General features: G+C 30.3%; 1 protein-coding gene across 1 annotated transcript; it reads left to right on the forward strand.

The window, feature by feature from the left end:
• Window positions 1-755: 755 nt before the first annotated feature.
• Window positions 756-13,291, forward strand: LOC113512858 (uncharacterized). The gene is made up of 9 exons (XM_026896807.3): window positions 756-1,063; window positions 2,436-2,645; window positions 8,712-8,922; window positions 9,434-9,799; window positions 10,385-10,570; window positions 10,762-10,883; window positions 11,431-11,592; window positions 11,757-11,927; window positions 12,183-13,291. The coding sequence occupies exons 2-9, from the start codon at window positions 2,442-2,444 to the stop codon at window positions 12,471-12,473; spliced, it is 1,713 nt and encodes a 570-aa protein (XP_026752608.2). The 5' UTR covers window positions 756-1,063; window positions 2,436-2,441; the 3' UTR covers window positions 12,474-13,291.
• Window positions 13,292-21,176: the final 7,885 nt, after the last annotated feature.

Genomic DNA, 21,176 nt, shown 5'->3' on the forward strand with positions numbered 1-21,176 from the left:
ATGGCCCAATTGACCTGCCTTCATCTTCACCTGTCATCCTTCACTGGTGCTCTGCCTGCGTATACCGATAACGCAGGCGGGGTTACCATTCCATCTTCACCCATTAAAAAAAAACTTTGTGAAGTGTCGCAAATTTCCGTTAACAATTATGCATCAAGGACCTTGTGCGTCCATATTTTATTACATCTTTCTTTTACAATTTTTTCTTTCCTTCTTTCTTTAATTCCTTAAATTCTTCCTTTCCTGGGGTTCATCCTCGACCATCACTCACTAGTACTTCCCCATTATATTTTCATCCCGTAAAAAAGAACCGTACAGTTGAATCGAACCTCTTTTTTAAGACAGTTCAAGGGCACAAAAATAATTTAATTATTTATTATGCTAATTATAATTAAATTGTTTCTAAAAAAAAACCTCCAATACCAGTTTAAGTACCACAGATTTTTTATCAAGATCGGTTTAGATAAATAAACCAGATATACGAATTACGAATTCAGATAAAAAAAAAATTCCATATCGCTTTACAAATAACTGCCGGAGTTTTGAGGTAACAAACTACTCGTAAAAAAAATACGAACCTCCTTCTTTCAAAGTCGGTTGTTATGATATTGAAACGGATTGTTATGATAACAGAAACTGATATCTGTACTCCTATAATCTCATTATCAACAATGTCATGACATCTCGAACATGTGAATTCACTGTACGGCAATGAACACTCGGTAACCGGTTACTTTATACCTAGCTGTCATTGACTCCCATTCAGGAGTTATCACTCATACATACAACTGCGCACTTTACGACGCTACAAATACATTAATATTTTAAGCATATAATTGACTGATAATATTTCATTTCTATCTGATATTTGTATGCAATATTTGTCTATATATGTGTCTATATATAAAAGATAACATATATCTGAAACCCCATTATATTGTTATCACATTACATTGTCTACCGATAACTTTTTTAACAACTCACCATTATATTTTTTTGAATAGGCAGTGTTAGTTTACTGTGCAACAGTACGAGAAATTTATTACATTTTTAAATCAACAAGGTATGTAGTTTTATTATTATTTTTACATTTTCAAAATGAAATTAGTACTGATTTCACCTCTTTTTTTTTGTGGATATTTTACGTGACATAATAGCAAAAAAAGATTATTTACTTTTTTATAGTTATTTTTTACAACTGATAAGACTTTATTTTTTTGTGTTGACTCCATAAATTGTCATTGTTAATGCTGCTTTTTTTATTGTATTTTAAATTGTTTTCATAAAGAAGAAAATTGTCAATTCGTTTGGTTTTTTTTTTATGTTTGTTACCTCATAACTCTGTCAGTTCTGAACCGATTTGGAAAATTCTTTTTTTTTATCTGAAAGGATATATTTACAGATTAGTTCCATAGAATTTTTATTTAAGTCGATTCAGTGGAATAATTTTAGATTAAAATAACTGGTTTTGTCAGAATCGAAGACGATTTTTTTGGACACGATAATTAATTTATAAAGTATAAAGTAATTTTTAATATTTTTTTTTAAATATAAATTCCGCTATATCTTTGTCAATTTTGACCATTCGTAATCGTTAAAGTTTACTCTCGTGTCGGTTTCCTATAGTTTTTATCAGGGTTCGAATCGTTGTAATCTTAAATTATGTATTATTATACCATGATCCCACCTATCCGTGTTTTTGATATTTAACGAACATTCAAATCGTATGATAGTAAATAATTACCACCACTATTGTCTCTAACATTGCATCTGCGATTTGTTAGTATTGCAGAAATATAACTTCTCATTAATATTTACTGTATTTATTATTTTTCTTTTTACCTGGTGCAATAAAGTGTAAAATAAATAAATAAATACATATAAACATACTCGTCCTTCTTGTCTTGCAAATTATAAAATGTTATTACATGTTTAGGATAAAAAATTATTATTTTTCGAATATTCACATTCATCACTCATGTAAACCATGATTATTGGAATGAAACTACGAATTCAATATTGGAACTACGTTTAAATAATTAAAAATTCTAATGAACAGTAATTAGGACAATCTATTCAGAATAACTAAAATGGCAAGCTATTATAATAATGAATTAACTTTCACCTATCAGTCTTTAAATGTCGTGAAATGTCTTTAAACACCTTTAAAAGTAGCGTTCATTAAAACTACATATTAATTCTTTATCAACTTTTAATTTTATTTTAGAAAAAAAAAACATTATTGTATTTTGAACAGTAATTAAAATATTTAAAACTATAGCGTTGTTTACACTTATTTTAAATACACGATCAGGACTAGACGCAATGGAAATATGTACATAATTTTTTTATCGCGTTATGTTCCAATTATATATTTGAAATTTGTAGTTAAAATATTATTATAATGACTTAAAAAACTTTTAATTTCATTTCAGACAATAATGGCAACAGCAAAAGTGGTTTCTAGAAGTTTAGCACGACTTTTGGTAAGCAGAAACTATTCATTGACCAAATACGTAAATGAAGGTACATGGACGTCTGGTAATATTGTAAAATCACCGGCGAAAGATGTAGAAATACCCAATAGACTAATTCCTGAGCATATTTGGGAGAATATGGAGAAATGGCCGGACAAGACTGCAGTTGTAAGTACATAAAGCATTTTTTTTTCTGTTATTTCAGATTCAATACGCTTCTAAGTTAAAAGATTTAATGAATTAAACTTTCCGAAATTTTATTTCTTGATTACTGATAAAACAAATTTATTCTGGCCATCGTCATCATATCGGCCTTTAACAATCTACTGCTGGACATAGGCCTCGCCCATAGACTGAAACTATATATATATATATATATATATATATATATATATATATATATATATATATATATATATATATATAGCTTATATACTTATTTAATTGATTTATTAAATATTATATAATTGATTTATATATTGTATATATATATATATATATATATATATATATAGTCTCACTAAAACTCAGAAATGGCTTTCCCGATTAGAATATGTTCTTTTTGGTTTATACGCTGTAATATTGCTATAAATAAATATAGCTCTGGCACCAATCAATAGCTGAAACGCTAAAACCCTAATAATGTATTTTTGCCAATAAAAATTATACATTTTCATCAAATGCCCGGGAGCAGTCCAGCAACGCTAGCAGAGTACCTAACATTTCATCATTTTTTTATGCAGTAAGTAATCCTTGGATAGTGTTGCTCCCTAATGGTCATCAGTTTTAAAAGAGTATATAAATCGAATAGATGAAGGATATATGCATTAAAAAGTTTCATCATACCAATAACATTAAACAAGGTCTCTATATATATCCAATTTATATTTTCAAGGTCTCTTTTGGATATTTTTAGATTAGACGTTACAGATTTTAAAATTTGCATTCCAATTGTAATAATATATTACTTATTTATTCTTTACTCTCTCACCTGAATCAATAAATAAAGTATATACAGATATATCAATAACATTAGGCAAAATCTCTATATATAAGTCATTATTTTTTTTAAATTTTATTTTCATTCTTGACATGTTTTTGAAAATACAACAAAAATAGGGCTTTTAATGGTTTTTTTGCAAAGTAAAGCGCTAAATAAAAAATATTGAGGAAACCCGTAATGTTAAGTATGCCTTTTTCAGTTCAATATACCAACAAAAATTTAATTGAAACTTTGTGAGGACAAAGTTTCAATTTAATCCATTTAGCCAATTCTTTGTTTTACTCGATCAAATTTTTGAAAAAACTGAAAGATCACATTTTTGTACCAAAAAGCTCATAAACTTTAAAAAATAATAAAAAAATCTCGGCTTCATGCACATTTTTATTGCAACCAGTGTTAAAAATTATAAATATAATTAGAAAAATCAATTAATAATTTTCTGAATCATCGAAAAAAAATTTCAAAAAAATATTTTTCGAGAATATTCTTTTAAGTTCAATGATCATGTCAAGAATGAAAAAAAGTTTTCAAAAAACAATGGCTCATTCTTGTAGGAAATTTATTCAAGTTTCCGAAACCCACCTTCAACTTTCTACGCAATCATTAGTTGCAGAGATATTGTTAATCAAAGACAAAATGACCCTTTTTTAATCAAAATCCGATATCTCCACGAAAAAAAGATCATATCGAGGATTTAAAAAAGTAATTTGAATAAACAAGTTATCTGGTCCATATGGTGATTATGTCGAAAAAAAATTAAAGACCGAAGGCGTAAAAAAAACATAAATTATTACTATTTAAACTTTTTTGTCAGTGTTTTTTCAAAATTACCTGAAAAAAATTGAAATGAAAATTTTTCCAGTTTTGATCCAAAATCTAGACACTTAGGGCTATAATTTGCTTTTTTTTAAAATGTCTCTGCGATGATTTTTCTCCAAATTACAGCCTATTGAATATCACCTAAAAATTAGAATTTGTTTTTCTGATCCCTCAATTTTTTCTATTAGTGTATATCCAATTTATATTTTCAAGGTCTCTTTTGGATATTTTTAGATTAGACGTTACAGATTTTAAAATATGCATTCCAGTCATAATAATATGTTACTTATTTATTACTCTCTCACCTGAATCAACAAATAAAGTATATACAGACATATCAATAACATTAGGCATGATCTCTCTATATATATCCAATTTATATTTTCAAGGTCTCTTTGGAATATTTTTAGATTAGACGTTACAGATTTGAAAATTTGCATTCCAGTCATAATAATATAGTACTTATTTATTACTCTCTCACCTGAATCAACAAATAAAGTATATACAGACTCCTCGTCAACGCATGTTACACAGCTGCATTAAACGAGATTCGCGTGTTATTAACAAACTATTCAAATTCAAATAGTCTTGTTTACAAGCACTTTTAAATCTTCATTTTTTTTTTAAATCTACTGCAGGGTTTGGAAAGTTATCTGTTAAAAAGAGCCCGCAAGAAACACAACAGTAACTCTTTTAAATCTCTGTTAACATTATGTGTATTTATTTAAATGTACTATGTCTAATATTACATGGTCATTAAAAATGGTGGTAGTCCATCATGCACGGGATGATATTCAAGTACCAGAGGGAGACTTTGTACAAAAGTCGATTGCTTGGGTACCACTGTCCTATTCGTGTTTCAACCGTGGAGCAGTTGTGTTTGCATGGCAATGTTTCGATTTGAAGGGTGGGATATGGCGTGAATTTACAGGGTACAGAGGAATTACACCTGAGTCCTCAGGAATGGCAACGCATGAGGGGTACCATGAACGAAAGAGTATACTCTGTTATGTCCATGGTACTGCTCATGTCTATAGGCGACGGTTACCACTTTCCATCAGGTGGACCGTCAGCTTGTTTGCCATTTTAAATTGTATAAGAAAAAAGTAATCGTTTAGTGTGTAATATGCTTTGTTTAATAAGTGTTTTTAATAACAGTGTTAAATTTATTAAAAGCTAGATCCAAAATATTTTTCGAAATCTTATTATAACATTTAATGCTCATTTTTTTGTAATCTTTTATGGAAAAAGACCTATTATAGAAAATATTTGCTTCATTAAATTTTTCTCTTAATGACTTGAATGTCGGCTGTTTTACCCCATAATAATATCCCATAGGAAAAATACTATAAAAGTAATTAAAATAAACTAATCTGTCAGTCTCAATATTAATATACTGTTTAACCCTGCATGTGCTATATACATGCCACAAAACTTATTTTGTTACAAGGTTTGAACGTGAGGTGGATCCCATTATTAATTCGTGATTCGAATTTTAGTTTACCTAAATAATCCATATTATCCCGTCTCTAATAAAACATAAAATATGCAGTCTAAAAATTAATAAAAAAATAAATTCTCTCCTCTTTATAATCGTAAGTATATATGACATTATCAAGGGAACAGAGTTTCGTGCCACCGGTCAAACTGTTTATTACTCTTTTCCATTCAAAGGTTGCATGGAAGAAGTCATTAGTAGCGATAAGATCGCCCATTGTTTTCTCAGTGGCAGACTTTGTACAAAAGTCGATAGCTTGGGTACCTCTGTCCCATTCGTGTTTCAACCGTGAAACAGTTGTGTTTGCATGGCTGTGTTTCGGTTTGAAGGGTGGGATATGGCGTGAATTTACTGGGTACAGAGGAATCCTCAGGAATGGCAACGCATGGGAGGTATCATGGGCGAAACAGTATACTCTATTATGTACATGGTCATGCTGCTCATGTCTATAGGCGACGGTTACCACTTTCCATCAGGTGGACCGTCAGCTTGTTTGCCATTCTAAGTTGTATAAAACAAAAATTCTTATAATTGTTTGTGTTTATAATAAAGTTACTAAAATAATCTTTTGAAAATAAAACAATAAACAGTATCTATCTATCTATCATTACCAGCCATTTTCATCAAAATACATATCATAGAACATGTTTGTGTATTCTATATATTTTGCGAAGCGTATTTCAGTAGAACTGCAAATACAAATACTTATCACACATGTATAAATAACTTGGTGCAAATGTTCTAAAATTATACATGTTTTTATGTACTTATATATACGGCATATAGTACACATGGGCATATCGGTCACATTCGTGCTGACATGTCATATCCTACACTGTGTTTACGTGGCTATGTTTTTTTTTTGTTGGGTGAAAATGAAATGGTAACCCACCCCGCCTGCGCTAACGGAATACGCTGGCGGAGCACCACTGAAGGGTGATAGATGAGAATGAAAACAGGCCAGTTAGCCCATCATGATGAATTCATCGGGAATTAACCATGATAGTTTCCAGGGGGAACCGCGAGGAGGTCGACCTGGTTGGACATATTGCTAGCAATGGGATTCTCAGTCTCCATTACTAACAATCCCTTTCCCATTACGTGGCTGTGTTTTGGTTTGAAAAATATGACAATGAAATTACAGGGTATTGAGAGATAACACCATAGTCCTCAGAAATGGCAACTCATGAGGGATACGTCATAGATTACTATATATCATTAAAAGTGCTGTTCATGCCTATAGGCAACGATTAACACTTTCCATCTGTTACCATGTGGACTGTTAACTTGCTTGTCTTTCAATTTTATAAAAAAAAATATTTATTTATTTACTCTTTATTACACCACTTAACGAACAATACAAATAGTATGTATATATTACAGATATGAAGTACAAAAGGCGGTCTTATCACTAGAGCTATCTCTTCCAAACAATCTTTTGGTGGAGGAAAAAAGGTGATAGCTGTTTAGCGCAATAAAAATATAATAATACTACTTAAACTAAAATTAAAAAAAAAACATACGTAAATATTCATATGAAAACTATACATATACATCTAATTACTTATAGTAATATATATTTCATAAACAAATATATAAAGTACATAACATACATTTAGATATCTACATATTGTAACATTATTGATATATATATAAATATACATATATTGTTGTTGTATCAACTGTTACTGTCCACTGCTGAACATAGCCTCCCCCATAAGGGGGCTTTTGCCAATAGTTGTCACGCTTGGCAGCCGGGTTGGCAATGACAGTTAGGCTTTTGGTGATATTTTTAAAGGGACGCTGCTGCCCATCCCATCAACAAAAACTCCCTTAGCCGCCTCTTACGACACCACTTAAGGGTGGTCTACTCCATGTCGAGACCTACATGGCAATAATAAATAAATAAATATATAAATAAATAAATAAATATATAATTTTAAAACAATAACGAGACAAATATCTATTGAAGGACATAAACAGCATGTTTGGTAAAACGCGAAACTGCGATCACACAATACCAAATTTTTTATATCTATACAAATAGCTATTTCTAGACTTTATTACATTTATGTTTTAAATATAGTGACTTCTTTGTAGCAGACATAATAACATCTGCCATAATAAAGTCATATAGTAATAATACTTAATATAATTTAGTGCATTCATTTTAAAGTTTATTGCATATATTAATATACTTATATTATCTAAACGAGTAATATATTTTTTTATTTATTTTTTAAGTAATAAAATTTAATATATATTTAATCTTACTGTTTCTTATCTTACTAAATATAATAAAGGTGTAACTACAATAATTGTACTGTAATTATATATCTGTACTTGGGAGATATTTATGTAAAATTGATATAAATGGACTTACTAAGAATAATAGAAGCCAAAACAATTGTTTTTCGAAATTTTGTCTGTCAGTTAATCTGTCTGTATGTTTGTTTCAGCACCACTCAAAAATAATTGCACCAAATTGAATACGGTTTTCAGAATTGCATTCCTAAGGTTTGAACCTTAGGAATACAACTCTGAAAAATGGATGCACCATTTTACCTTCACCATTAAAAAAGGTGTAGTGGTTTAACACACTGGTTATCTTTCGATGGTCACAGGTTCGATTCGGATGCACCATTTTACCTTCATCTTTAAAAAATGGTGTAGTGGTTTAACACACTGGTCATCTCTCGATGGTCACAGATTTTATTCCTGTACAATACAAACATTCGTATTCATAAATATGTTTGTTAACATAATATTTTCTATGTATAAAATGTATTTAAATATTTCTATCAATTTTTGGTACAAGTTAATACAAGTTTTGCTTGGTTTAGAACTAGACGGTTTTGGTGACGTGCAGTCCAACCTTCGTAGTAATACTAATTTCAGGTATGTTAATTTATAGATATGTGGTATAACAAAACGGTCATTCACCTATCACCAACTGTATAAAAACTCAAGAAATTTAGCTGCAAAGCTGAGGAACAGTTTGAATATACGCGACAGTGATGTAATATGCATTATGATGCCCAATTCGCCTGATTATGCATTAGCCATACTCGGAACACTGCAAGCTGGTGCTGAAGTTACTACAGTGAATCCTATTTATACAGCTCGTAAGTAAATCTTGGCTGTAAACAAAAAAGCGTTTCGGCCAATTGATATCAATGTATTAAATAGTTACTGGTTAACAACACTAGAAATTAACATTATCTTTAATTGTTACAAGGTCTGAATAGTTTTATCCTCTCCAATATTCTCATATGTAAAATTTTAGTAAATCGTTTAAAAGACGTTGAATCTATATTTGTCTTTGTGTATATACAAAAGTTTCTTAGTAATATGACTGCTTAGTATTAATTTCCACAAGTTATATACTTATATGTAATCAAGAGAGTGTTAAGATTGTTGTTCTTTGTTTCTAGTACCTATTTATTCTAAAAGGGTATCTAACTACTGGTACTTCTTTGATTTCTTCTTTCCCTTCATCACCATTGTTCTCTCTTCTATTCTGATAAAGTCATCACCTGTCAATACTAATAACATTATAAATGTAGGTACATACTTCTAATAGAACAACAGAACATCGTAACAAAATAATCTTTATATAGGTTATTTATTTTACAGATGAAGTACACAGGCAACTTTTGCTTTCAAAACCAAAATTGTTAATCGGAATACCGGAGACTATTTCCGTTTTAAAAGATGCACTTAAATTAGCCAAAATGGATATTCCAATCATTTCTTGCAGAGGATATGCAAATAATGATCTACCAGACGATGTTATAGCTTTTGATGAACTAGCTAACGCTACTAATGTAGATTATGATGTGCTAAAAGATGTTTCTAGAACGCCAAGCGATATAGCCCTCTTGCCATATTCCAGCGGCACAACAGGTCTTCCTAAAGGAGTAGAGCTTACTAATCGAAATATTGTATCAAATTGTGTTCAACAAAACTCTAATGGACTACGACATTACCAGGATACTACAAGTAAGATTAATCGTAAAAACAATTTTTTGCAACTTGAAATTGCAAACAATCTAATTGACCACTTAATGTAAAAATAGCCTTAAGACTTCATATAAAATATTAATGCATGCGATACTCATGCATTACTCTTCCAAAGACTGAGTTCGCGTGTCCTGTAATTTTATTAAAAATTCCATGTTATCCACTTTAGCGACTGTTTGTATGAAGTTCAATATTTCTTTTGCATAAAATTATTTATCTATTTTGTTTTGCAATATCAAACTTGAAAACGTTTTTTACTTGTATTGACTAGCTCAAGATTACTTAATAATTTATAATAATGTATTATTAATGTTGGCTTTATTATATTTACGTACTCTTAAATAACTAATATTAAATAAAGATGATTATTATCTATATATATGAAGTACATGTATATAATAATAAAAATCACCAAAATGTGACTCCAACTTTGGAACTGATATTTATACAGGCTTTCCATAAAATAATTTAAATTAATATCTTTATTCTCAATTTCATTTTTTTTTTTTGCTGCTTTTATTAGTGATCTTTTTTGTATATTAGTCTCTTTATAATTTATTTCAGGTACCTATCAAGATGCTACACTTGCAGTACTACCGTTTTATCACATTTATGGCTTATCAATTGTTTTACTCCACAAACTATCAGTTGGAGTGAAAGTTGTTACTTTGCCCAAATTTCAACCACAGAGCTTCTTAACTACGTTAAAAGAACAGAAAATCAGTATTTTCTGTGCCGCACCTCCATTAAGTATGATCTTTCTTGTCTTTTTTAATAAAGTGTAGACTTGAAAAATAACTTAAATCAAGTGATAATCAAATCGTCATACTTTTTTAACCTGTTTGTAATTTAAGATTCCCAAATGCAATATTATGTATTAAAATATTTTCAGACAACCCATACATTATTTTTAAGATAAAATAATAAAATTACCATTTCAGTATTATTCCTGGGATCTAATCCAGAAGTAAAAAATGAGGATTTAGAAAGCCTTAACGTTATCACTTGTGGTGCTGCACCACTTCCAAAATTAGATATATACAGAGTTTTGAATAAAACAAAGGTAAGACACACACACACACAAGAATATGGTGCATACTTTTTAAAATATAGAATATGTAACACGTTATACAGGGGTATCATGGGCGAAGCAGTATAATCTGTTATGTCCATTGTACTGCTTATGTCTATAGCAGACGTTACTACTTTCCATCAGGTAGACCGTCAGCTTGTTTGCCGTTCTATGTCGCATTAAAAAACGTTACTTTATAATTTCGGAAAAAAGAAACATATGAAATACTAATTGGTAATTTTTACTTTGGTTTGTAATCGGATATAACTGCTCAACAACTCAAATCCAAATTTATGTAATAATAATTCAAATTTATAAAAAAAATATTCAAAAATTATTTATTATCATTAATTTCATTATTTTTAGTGCCACATTATTCTAAAAGATTCTGTTATAATATGATTCACCTGATGAGAATAAAGCATTAAAAATAAACACCATGTAAATATTTCACTCACTTTACTACGTCAATATAGATTTTTTACTAGTTCATCATTCGAATATAATAGTAATATTAAAATTATTTTTTAATTTTCAGAAGAATTTGGCCTTCTTGCAATTGTACGGTTTAACAGAAACTGCTCCATTAGTTACAACTCTGCCAAATAATAGCAAAAATTACGTGTCAGCTGGCGTTGCCGTACCAAACACTGAGTTGAAAATTATAAATACGGATGAGATTGCTTTGGGCCCTAATGAGGTGAAATAACACAATATTTATTCAAGTTTATACAAATTAAAACCTATTAGTAAATAGTAAGAACAGAGATGTTAAAATAGTTAACTAATGAAATCGAAACTACAAGATATCTTATGGCCAAACTAATAATTTACAAACAAATAAACAAGTTTATAAATTTTTAGGTTGGTGAACTTTTAGTCAGGGGACCTCAAGTCATGAAAGGCTATAGAAATAATCCTGAAGCAACGAAACAAGTGATCACAGAAGACGGATGGTTTAGAACCGGAGACATTGCTTCTATTGATGAAGATGGTGCTCTTACTATAACCGATAGAGTTAAGGAGTTGATAAAGGTAATCCTGATAATAATTGAAAATCATTCAGTATTTATATGAATATAAATATAAATTTATACCTAACCAATATCTATGTTTATAAAAAAAAAGTAATTCAAAAGAATATGAAGAAAATTATCAGTCATTCGAAAAATTATAACTATCATACAATAGGTATCATAATAAGAGATATTAAAATTGATAATTCCTAAGTATCTGAAGTTGATTGTTAAGAAATACTTTTATTTTATCAACTTAATGTTCTAATTCAAGGTGAAGGGATATCAAGTAGCACCAGCAGAATTGGAAAGCATTCTCCGAGAACATCCTGATGTTGAAGATGCTGGGGTAGTTGGAGTACCAGACTCAAGAACTGGAGAAGCTCCTAAAGCATTCGTTGTTGTGAAAGAAGGCTCTAAAACTAAAGCGATGAATATATTAAACTATGTATCAGAAAGAGTAGCTGAATTCAAAAGAATCAAAGAAATAGTGTTTTTGGATAGTCTTCCAAAAAATCCTTCTGGAAAACTTTTGAGAAGGATTCTTAAGGAGAAATACGCTTAAATTTTATTATTGTATTTTTATATGTTTTATTTTTGTATTCTTGTATATTTATTATAGAACCATTATTATTTATTTATGAATAAATAATAATTAGCTCAAAATTAATATGAAATAAAGACAAGAGTCAAACTTTATCAACTGCAAAACCAATTATCAAAATCGATTCAATAAACAAATCAGAAACCTTCTTCTTTTAGTAGTCGCTTGAACAAGTACATTTGTATAGATTGCTTCAAAGAAAACTGGTAGTTTTGGACTCAGCAATTAACTAATTAAATCAATAAAGCAAAGACGAGTAATTACATAAATTTATAATAGATTCTGGATATAATACTTGAGATTGTTAGCAATCAATTCATACACACAATATGACATGAACTGAATCAAAAGTCATAAGTTACTATTCAGATACACTTGACTACAGTTATTACTATTTATATACTATATAACTTTAGCTATTGCTAAACTTAGTAAAGAAACGAATTGAGAACTTGTAGGAGCAACTTTAATTTGGTCATATCCTTTTATTTGTTTGGCTGTTAACCTATTATTGTATAAACTAATCACAATAACATTGTAAATATTGTTGACTGACAATATTTCTAAATGAGCTAACAAAAGATAGTCTGATAATTCCATTTCAATTATAAAATAAGCAAATATCTGACTTTAATGAGATAAAATATATCAATGTTGTGGAATTTATAATTTTTAAACTTCTTATCACTATCGTCCCAGCAGAGTGTGTGTTATGTCATGTAAAATATTATCAATGGTTTATCAATTTTGTTTCTAATTAATAAAATATGTAAACTTTATTGTTTGTTTTATTGTTATCATCTTGTTTACTTTTGTTTATATAATGTTTAACATACAAAATAAATAAACACTACACAATCGTGAACTTGAGAATGGTGTATTTTATTTTGTTTTTGTATATTTTCCGATAATATTGACTTAATTTTAAAAATATTTTTTTAAGAAGTATTTTCATTATTTAAATTATTATTCAATAGATCTTTGTTACATCATTTTGATCCCGTTAATTAAGAATAGCTGCTTGAACTTGATATTTAACGATAAAACTCATATGATATACCAGTTAACTTCCTTATTAAATCCCTCCTTTAACTTTTGGAATTACTGCTCTATATTTCAGTTCCATGAAAAATTATTATTATTAACTTTATTTGAGAAACAACTACTACCAACTACTTTTTTTTTTTAAATAACACCGTTTACGATCTCTCATTTCCACCTAAATTCTAAAATTTATTTCTTCTATACTCGTATGTTCTTCTTTAACCAAAGGTTGTCTGTAATAGATTGCCGTAGCGATAAGAGCGCTTATTGTACCTTTATGTATATATTTTAATCTGTATTTTATGTTACTGTAATTCACTTGGATTGTTTAATTGTGATTGTATATTTTTATATTTTTGGTACAATAAAGAGTCTAAATAAATTGAAGAACAAACGCAGTGACAACGCAGGACCCCCCCCCCCCCTAAACGATTTCAAATGTATTCCAGGGAGTCAATAGATACAGGTTCCTCATGACTGTCTATAAGGGAGGCCTATGTCCAGCAGTGGACGGTTAAGGGCTGAAATAATAATAATGAAAAGAGTTAAATAAATAAATAAGCTTCATTTTAAAGGTAACCGTCATTACTGTTATATTCATAAATTTATTTGTGTCCCTTAAATATGTAATAAATGTTGAAATAATTTCTTTAAAATTAAAAACGTTTTGACAGTAGATGCTACGCTTGGCAAGCGTGTTGGCAACCGCAGTTTGGCTTTTGGTGATGTTTTAAAGGGACGCTGCTGCCAATCTCTCGCCCTCTCCTAGTCACCTCTTACGACACCCACAAGAAAGGAAAGGGTGGCCTATTCTATGCCAGGACCTACACAGCTTTCATATTATGTACTTAATTTAAATATACGATTTTGAATAACAATTGTTAGAGAATTTCAACAGAGTATAGTGATATACACAATATCCTGAATGATAACAATTACATTAATAAATTTAATTACAGTATTATTCTTGGAATCTCATCCAGAAGTAAAACAGGAACCTTTTAGAATTTCTCAACATAATCACTTGTGGATCAGCACCACTCCTAAAATTAGATAATATATACAGAGCTTTGCAAAACAAAGTGTAAGAAAAGTAACGTGTTGTACGTCTTACTTCTGAGAAATTTTCAAAATTAAATTTCACCAAATTTGCCAATTACTAATTGATGATTAGAAATTTGAAACAAAATTTCAAAAAGTTTAAGAAATCGAATCTATTTTCCAATGAATTAATAATTGAGTAACAATAATTTCATTCGATACATTTTAAATACTTACTCGAGATGATGATACTTAATGCTTCCGGCAATAAAATCAAAATAACTGTGTTTGTTTTATACAAATTAGAATGCCAAACAAGCTGACGGTCCACCTGATGGAAAGTGGCAACCGTCGCCTATAGACATGAGCAGTACCATGGACAGAACAGAGTATACTGTTTCGCCCATGATACCCCCCATGCGTTGCCATTTCTGAGGACTCAGGTGTTATTCCTCTGTACCTTGTAAATTCACGCCATATCCCACCCTTAAAACTAAAACACAGCCTTGCAAACACAACTGCTTTACGGTTAAAACACGAATGGGACAGAGGTACCCAAGCAAACGACTTTTGTACAAAGTCTCCCTCTAGTAAGTATATAATAACTGTGTTTTTGCAGCTGTGATTAATTAAAATGATCTAACTATATTCCTGTTTTGTTATAACTTCTAATGATTCTAAGAATTATTTTGTTCTCTTTTTATAATTTTAATTAAATTCAATTGTACACACTCATGTTGATATAAAGGCACAAGAAAACATTTTCAAGAAATCTCATATAACTTAAACATGCATTATTCATATATATATATATATATATATATATATATATATATATATATATATATATATATATATAGTAAGTAAGTGTATAATATATATAGTAAGTGGTAACCGTCGCCTATAGATACCGTGAAACAGCTGTGTTGCATGGATGTGTTTCGTTTTGAAGAGTGGGATATGGCATGAATTTACAAGGTACAGAGGAATAACACCTGAGTCCTCAGGAGTGGCAACGCATGGGGGGTATCGTGGGCGAAACAGTATACTCTGTTATGTACATGGTACTGCTCATGTCTATAGGCGACGGTTACCACTTTCCATCAGGTGGGCCGTCAGATTGTTTGCCATTCTAAGTTGTATAAAAAAAACTAAATATGTAATAAGGCATATTCATAGATAAAGTTTCTATTTTATTACTTTTTATTACTTATTATTATACATATTCCTAGATGCTTACTTAATGATATTATAGACAGATAAGCAATTATATTATTAGCAGGTGTACATAAATATAAATATAAAAACGTTAGCACATTTTATATTTTCACTAGATGCAACCGCTTTTTAAGTTTTACCACTCCACACACCATCCATAAACCAGCAAATGTTAGGTCACGTGCGTCTTTAACAACGCAACTTGGGCAATCTTCAAGTTCTGTAGTGCTGTTCAAGATTTTTGTTTTTATACAGATGGTATAAAAACTTCTTTCGTCTTTTATTCTATAGAATAAACTAAGCTAGGTACCAAATGAATGCGGTACGCCACAAATAACAATTGTAACTAACCAGTATCTACATGTATATGGGAGATATTTAAGAAAAATTTAATATGATAGGTCTTGATAAGACTAATACAAGCTAAAACAAGAAATTAAAAAAAATCTGTCTGTTTATTCTTGTTTGTTCCAGCATTACGCAAAAGAACTACTGCACCAAATTGGATGTGATTTTTAAAACTGTATTCCTAAAGGTCTAACCAAAAATCTGGTGTATATATATTTTTTATGCAACTTAGAATGACAAATAAGCCGACGGCCCACCTGATAGAAAATGGTAACCGTCGCCTATAGACATGAGCAGTACCATGGACATAATAGAATATACTGTTTCGCCCATGATACCCCCCATGCGTTGCCATTCCTGAGGTGTTATTCCTCCGTACCCAGTAAATTCACGCCATATCCCACCCTTCAAACCGAAACACAGCCAAGCAAACACAACTGCTTTACGATTGAAACACGAATAGGACAGAGGTACCTAAGCAATCGACTTTTGTACAAAGTCTCCCTCTGGTGATATATTTTTTATGCAAATTAGAATGACAAACAAACTGACGGCCCACCTGATGGAAAGTGGTAACCGTCGCCTATATACATGTGCAGTACCATGGACATAACAGAGTATACTGTTACGTCCAGTTTCATCTTGCTATGTAATCTAGACGTGATTTATGTCATTGATATGAAATAAGCGAATGATATATCCTCCTCAAGGTATAGAGTGTGTTTTCCAAAGGAGATATATCATTTATGTATGAGTGGGCTATAGCCATACATTCAGTGCTGCGGCATTTCTTCCTCTCTCAAAATCTGCAAACACTTTTTGGACATACGCCTAGTTGGGCCATGTGCTTGTTTAGTTTTCAGTGTCCAATGAGAGCCCTTGTTATTACACATATATTATTTATTTATTTGTTTGTTTGCTTGCTTGCTTGCTTGCTTGCTTGCTTGCTTGCTTGCTTGCTTGCTTGCTTGCTTGCTTTTTTTGTTTGTTTGTTTATATATTTATTTAATTCTTTATTGTACAGTACAGTTATAAGAATATGACAGAGGTAATCAAATGTACAAAGGCGAGCTTAACTCTAATAGAGTTTTCTTCCAACACACCCAAAGTGGAAAGGAGCATCGATTTCAGCGGATAGAGCGGTGTACTACATTGTGACAATTTTTAAACAGACAATTTTTTTTACTTAAAAAAAAATTAATTTTGTATGTTTCACTATATTTAACTCAAGCGTAATAGTAGACATAATGTTAGCATTAAGTGAACTACCGACTGACCTTTATGATAAAATACACGGTATATCAGTTTAGTATATATTCCATTATATAATGTAAAAACTACATAAAACAACTTATCAATTATGCCACTTTGTGATAAAACAATATTTTAATTACGGAATGTATCAACAAGGAATTCATCATGACACGCTTGAATCTAGTCACGTACAGTGTTATTTCAATGGAATTATCTTCCACAAACGCTCAGGCTGTAAAATGAACTCGCTGCTGAGGTTTTCCCTAGAGACTACAGTGAGTAAGTTCTTCAAAAAGGATATATTAAGGTTTCTTTAGATTCAGCAACGTGTACGCGACACCCCTAGTGTCGCAGGTGTTCATAGGCTACAGTAACCGTTTACCAGTCAGTCTGTGTTTGGTCCATACCATTGTGGTATAAAAAAATCACCTACACATGTCGAGTTATTATAAATTAACTTTAGATTTAACTCTACAAAGAGACTACAAACAGTACAGTATTTTTTATTAATAAATCCAACATTGTCTTTCACTATATGGATTGGGGTGGAAAACGTTATCGAAATCAATTTTACGTTTAAACATTTAAGGAACAGTTAAATATATCATACAACGTACATACACACAAATAAATACAAGCAAATTGAGAAATATATATTTTTGGAAATCGCTTAAAGACTTTTATAGCGATATTTTATGAACAAATCTGATAAAATAAAAGAGAGAGAGATATGTACACATACATATGTATGTATTTAAAATGCTCAATAGATCAACCACAAACGAATTTTCGATTCAAACGAATTGTAGTAAAATCAAAATAAATAAATAAATTTATTTTATTTATTTATTTATATGCTTTTGTACATTCACTTATAATATAGATATTAGGTTATACCAAAATGTACACAGGCCGACTTATCCCTTAAAAGGATTTCTTCCAGACAAATAATGTATTTATTGTTACAAAGATGACGTAAACATTTTTTTCTTGTTTTTGTCCTTCCGTACCTATTTTTCTCGTTATTGTGTGTGAAATAATTGTATATATGATTAATATATATATGTATATTAATATATACATATTCCTCAGTCGCCTATTACGACACCCACGGGAAAGGAAGAGATGGCCTATTCTATGCTGGGACCATACTATATACATTTATGAAGCACAAAAGGCGGGCTTATCACTAAATCAATTTCTTTTAAACCTTTAGGTAGAGGTGGAATGAAAAAAGGTGGTAACTATTTGAAACAAGAAGTATATTTAATAAAAAAAGACACATGTTATTAAAATATATGCAAATAATTTTCGTCTAAATACTTATAATAGTATACTTTACATAAATAAACATATATATATATATATATATATATATATATATATATATATATATATATATAGATATAGATATATATATATAGATATATATATAGATATATATATATATATATATATATATATATATATATATAAATTAATGCCACTTTTCGTTGTAATTTTATAACTCAAGAACGGGCTCACCTATCCAAACCAAATATTTAGGCCTTGTTCGGACTATTTAGTGAAGTTTGCACAAAATCGATCAAGCGGTTCTTTATTTATCACATTTTTTGTAACGAATGAATTCAATAAATGGCGGATCATTTTGTTAATGGGGATTTTTGAGTCAAATTCAAACTTTTTTTAAGATTGGGGTTGTACTGTCAAATTGAAACTTTCTTCAGTGTGGACAGTACAATTAAAATTGCTAGCAATTGATAAAATCTTTCTTTGTTTGAATAAATGAATTAATTTTTATTATTATTTCACTTTATGTGTAGCGAAGCACGTACCGGGCCACTAAAAGAAAAAAACACTAAAATATACTAAAGAAGAATATTAACTCGTAGTTGTTTTTGCGTCGGGAACGTAACGTGTCCTATGGGAAATTTATCAATAAAACCGTCTAAATCACTTATCTGCTAAAGTCCAAATCGATTTGTCAATATCAAAGTTCGCCATATAAGTTTGCAACAAATTGATTTTAAGGAGAAATAAAGAAATCACTAAAGTGGAATAACAACAATAAACTTAGTAACGGACACGGGTCCTAAGAATTCACAAGTTCGGACAGTGCTCTCCTAAGTATTGCCTACTAGTTTTTACCCGCGACTTTGTCCACGTGACCGATATATATATATATATATATATATATATATATATATATATATATATATATATATATATATATATATATATATATATAAATGTTGTGAGCAAGGGTGGACTTATCTCTGATCTCACAGATCTCTTCCAGTCAACCCAGTACAGTGAGAAAGCATTTCGTTAGCGGGCAGCTGAAGTGCTACAACTATTAATACATAAACAAATATACAGTTAAATAAAATATTAAAATATATAATGAAATATTACATAAATACATTCACTATAAGTACATATAACACCTACCTACTTATATAATAAATGTTAAAATAAATTAATATACTACTTACATTAAAAATTTAATGATCGGAAATATTTACTGATCGGGAAAAAAAGTACCTTTTGCCATCGCATTTTCCGAAGAGACTACAACTTGGCATAACTATTAAATACTACTGTAATTACTTGACAGTAATTAGTAGATTGTGCACCTATTTCTTAGAAAAACCACTTGTCCTTTAAACTTAATCTTGCTGGTTACTCCGTTTGATTAGTCATAGATTGCTATTTGCTCTTCTATTACAGTTAATTGTATTATACATTAATATGTTTTATTTATTTATGTATATATTTGTTTATTTAATATATTATGTGTATGTTTGTATTAGTCTAATTATATGTTTATTTTTTTTATGGGTGAAAAATGTATGGTAACCCCGCCTGCGCTAACGGGATACGCTGGCGGAGCACCAGTGAAGGGTGATAGATGAGAATGAAAACAGGCCAGTTAGCCCATCATGATGTTATATGATGTGATATGATATGAATTCATCAGGAATTAACCATGATAGTTTCCAGGGAGAACCGCGAGGGGGTCGACCTGGTTGGGTATATTGCCAGCAATGGAATTCTCAGTCTCCATTACTAACAATCCCTTTCCCCCCTAATATACATTTATATTATGTGAATATATCAGGTATTTGTTTTATTGTTCCTCTATTCAATAATACACCGCCTACTTATTTCTCGGTTTGCCAAATGGTTTACTGGTAGACAACACCGTCCGGTGTTAAGTCCGCCATATGTACATAGAATTTTACTGTGCATTAAAGTTTAAATAAATTAATTACTTTACTATAGTACAGTATCTGTACAAACTTACGGTAGCGATGCTGATATAGTATGTTTTACCAGCCACTTTCCTCCACGCACGACCACTCTTTGGAATCAACTTCTAGTAGCAGTATTTCCGAACCGATACGACATCGTAATCCTCAAGACAGGAGCATATTCCATTTTAAAAGGCCGGTAGCACACCTGCAATTCCTCCGGTGATGCGGATGTTCATGGGCGGTAGTCATTTACCATCAGGTGAGCCGCATGCTCATTTGCCACCTGTATTATAAAAAAGCCCAAAAATTGCGTTTTTTTCTATAAACGTGCCTATTTAATCTCTGTTCCAGTTATCCAGCATTCTGTTCATACGTTAATAATATAAGCCTACGTATTTAATTTGGAATCAAATTTCATTCAAATGTTAAATGCCAAGCAATCCACATCTGCGCCCGGTATGTCTGCGACCTAAACTGGAATTAATAAATATTTTTAAAATTA

The sequence above is a fragment of the Galleria mellonella genome, unplaced genomic scaffold (genome assembly GCF_026898425.1).
Source record: "Galleria mellonella isolate WM207_F2 unplaced genomic scaffold, CSIRO_AGI_GalMel_v1 utg182, whole genome shotgun sequence".
NCBI lineage: Eukaryota > Metazoa > Arthropoda > Insecta > Lepidoptera > Pyralidae > Galleria > Galleria mellonella.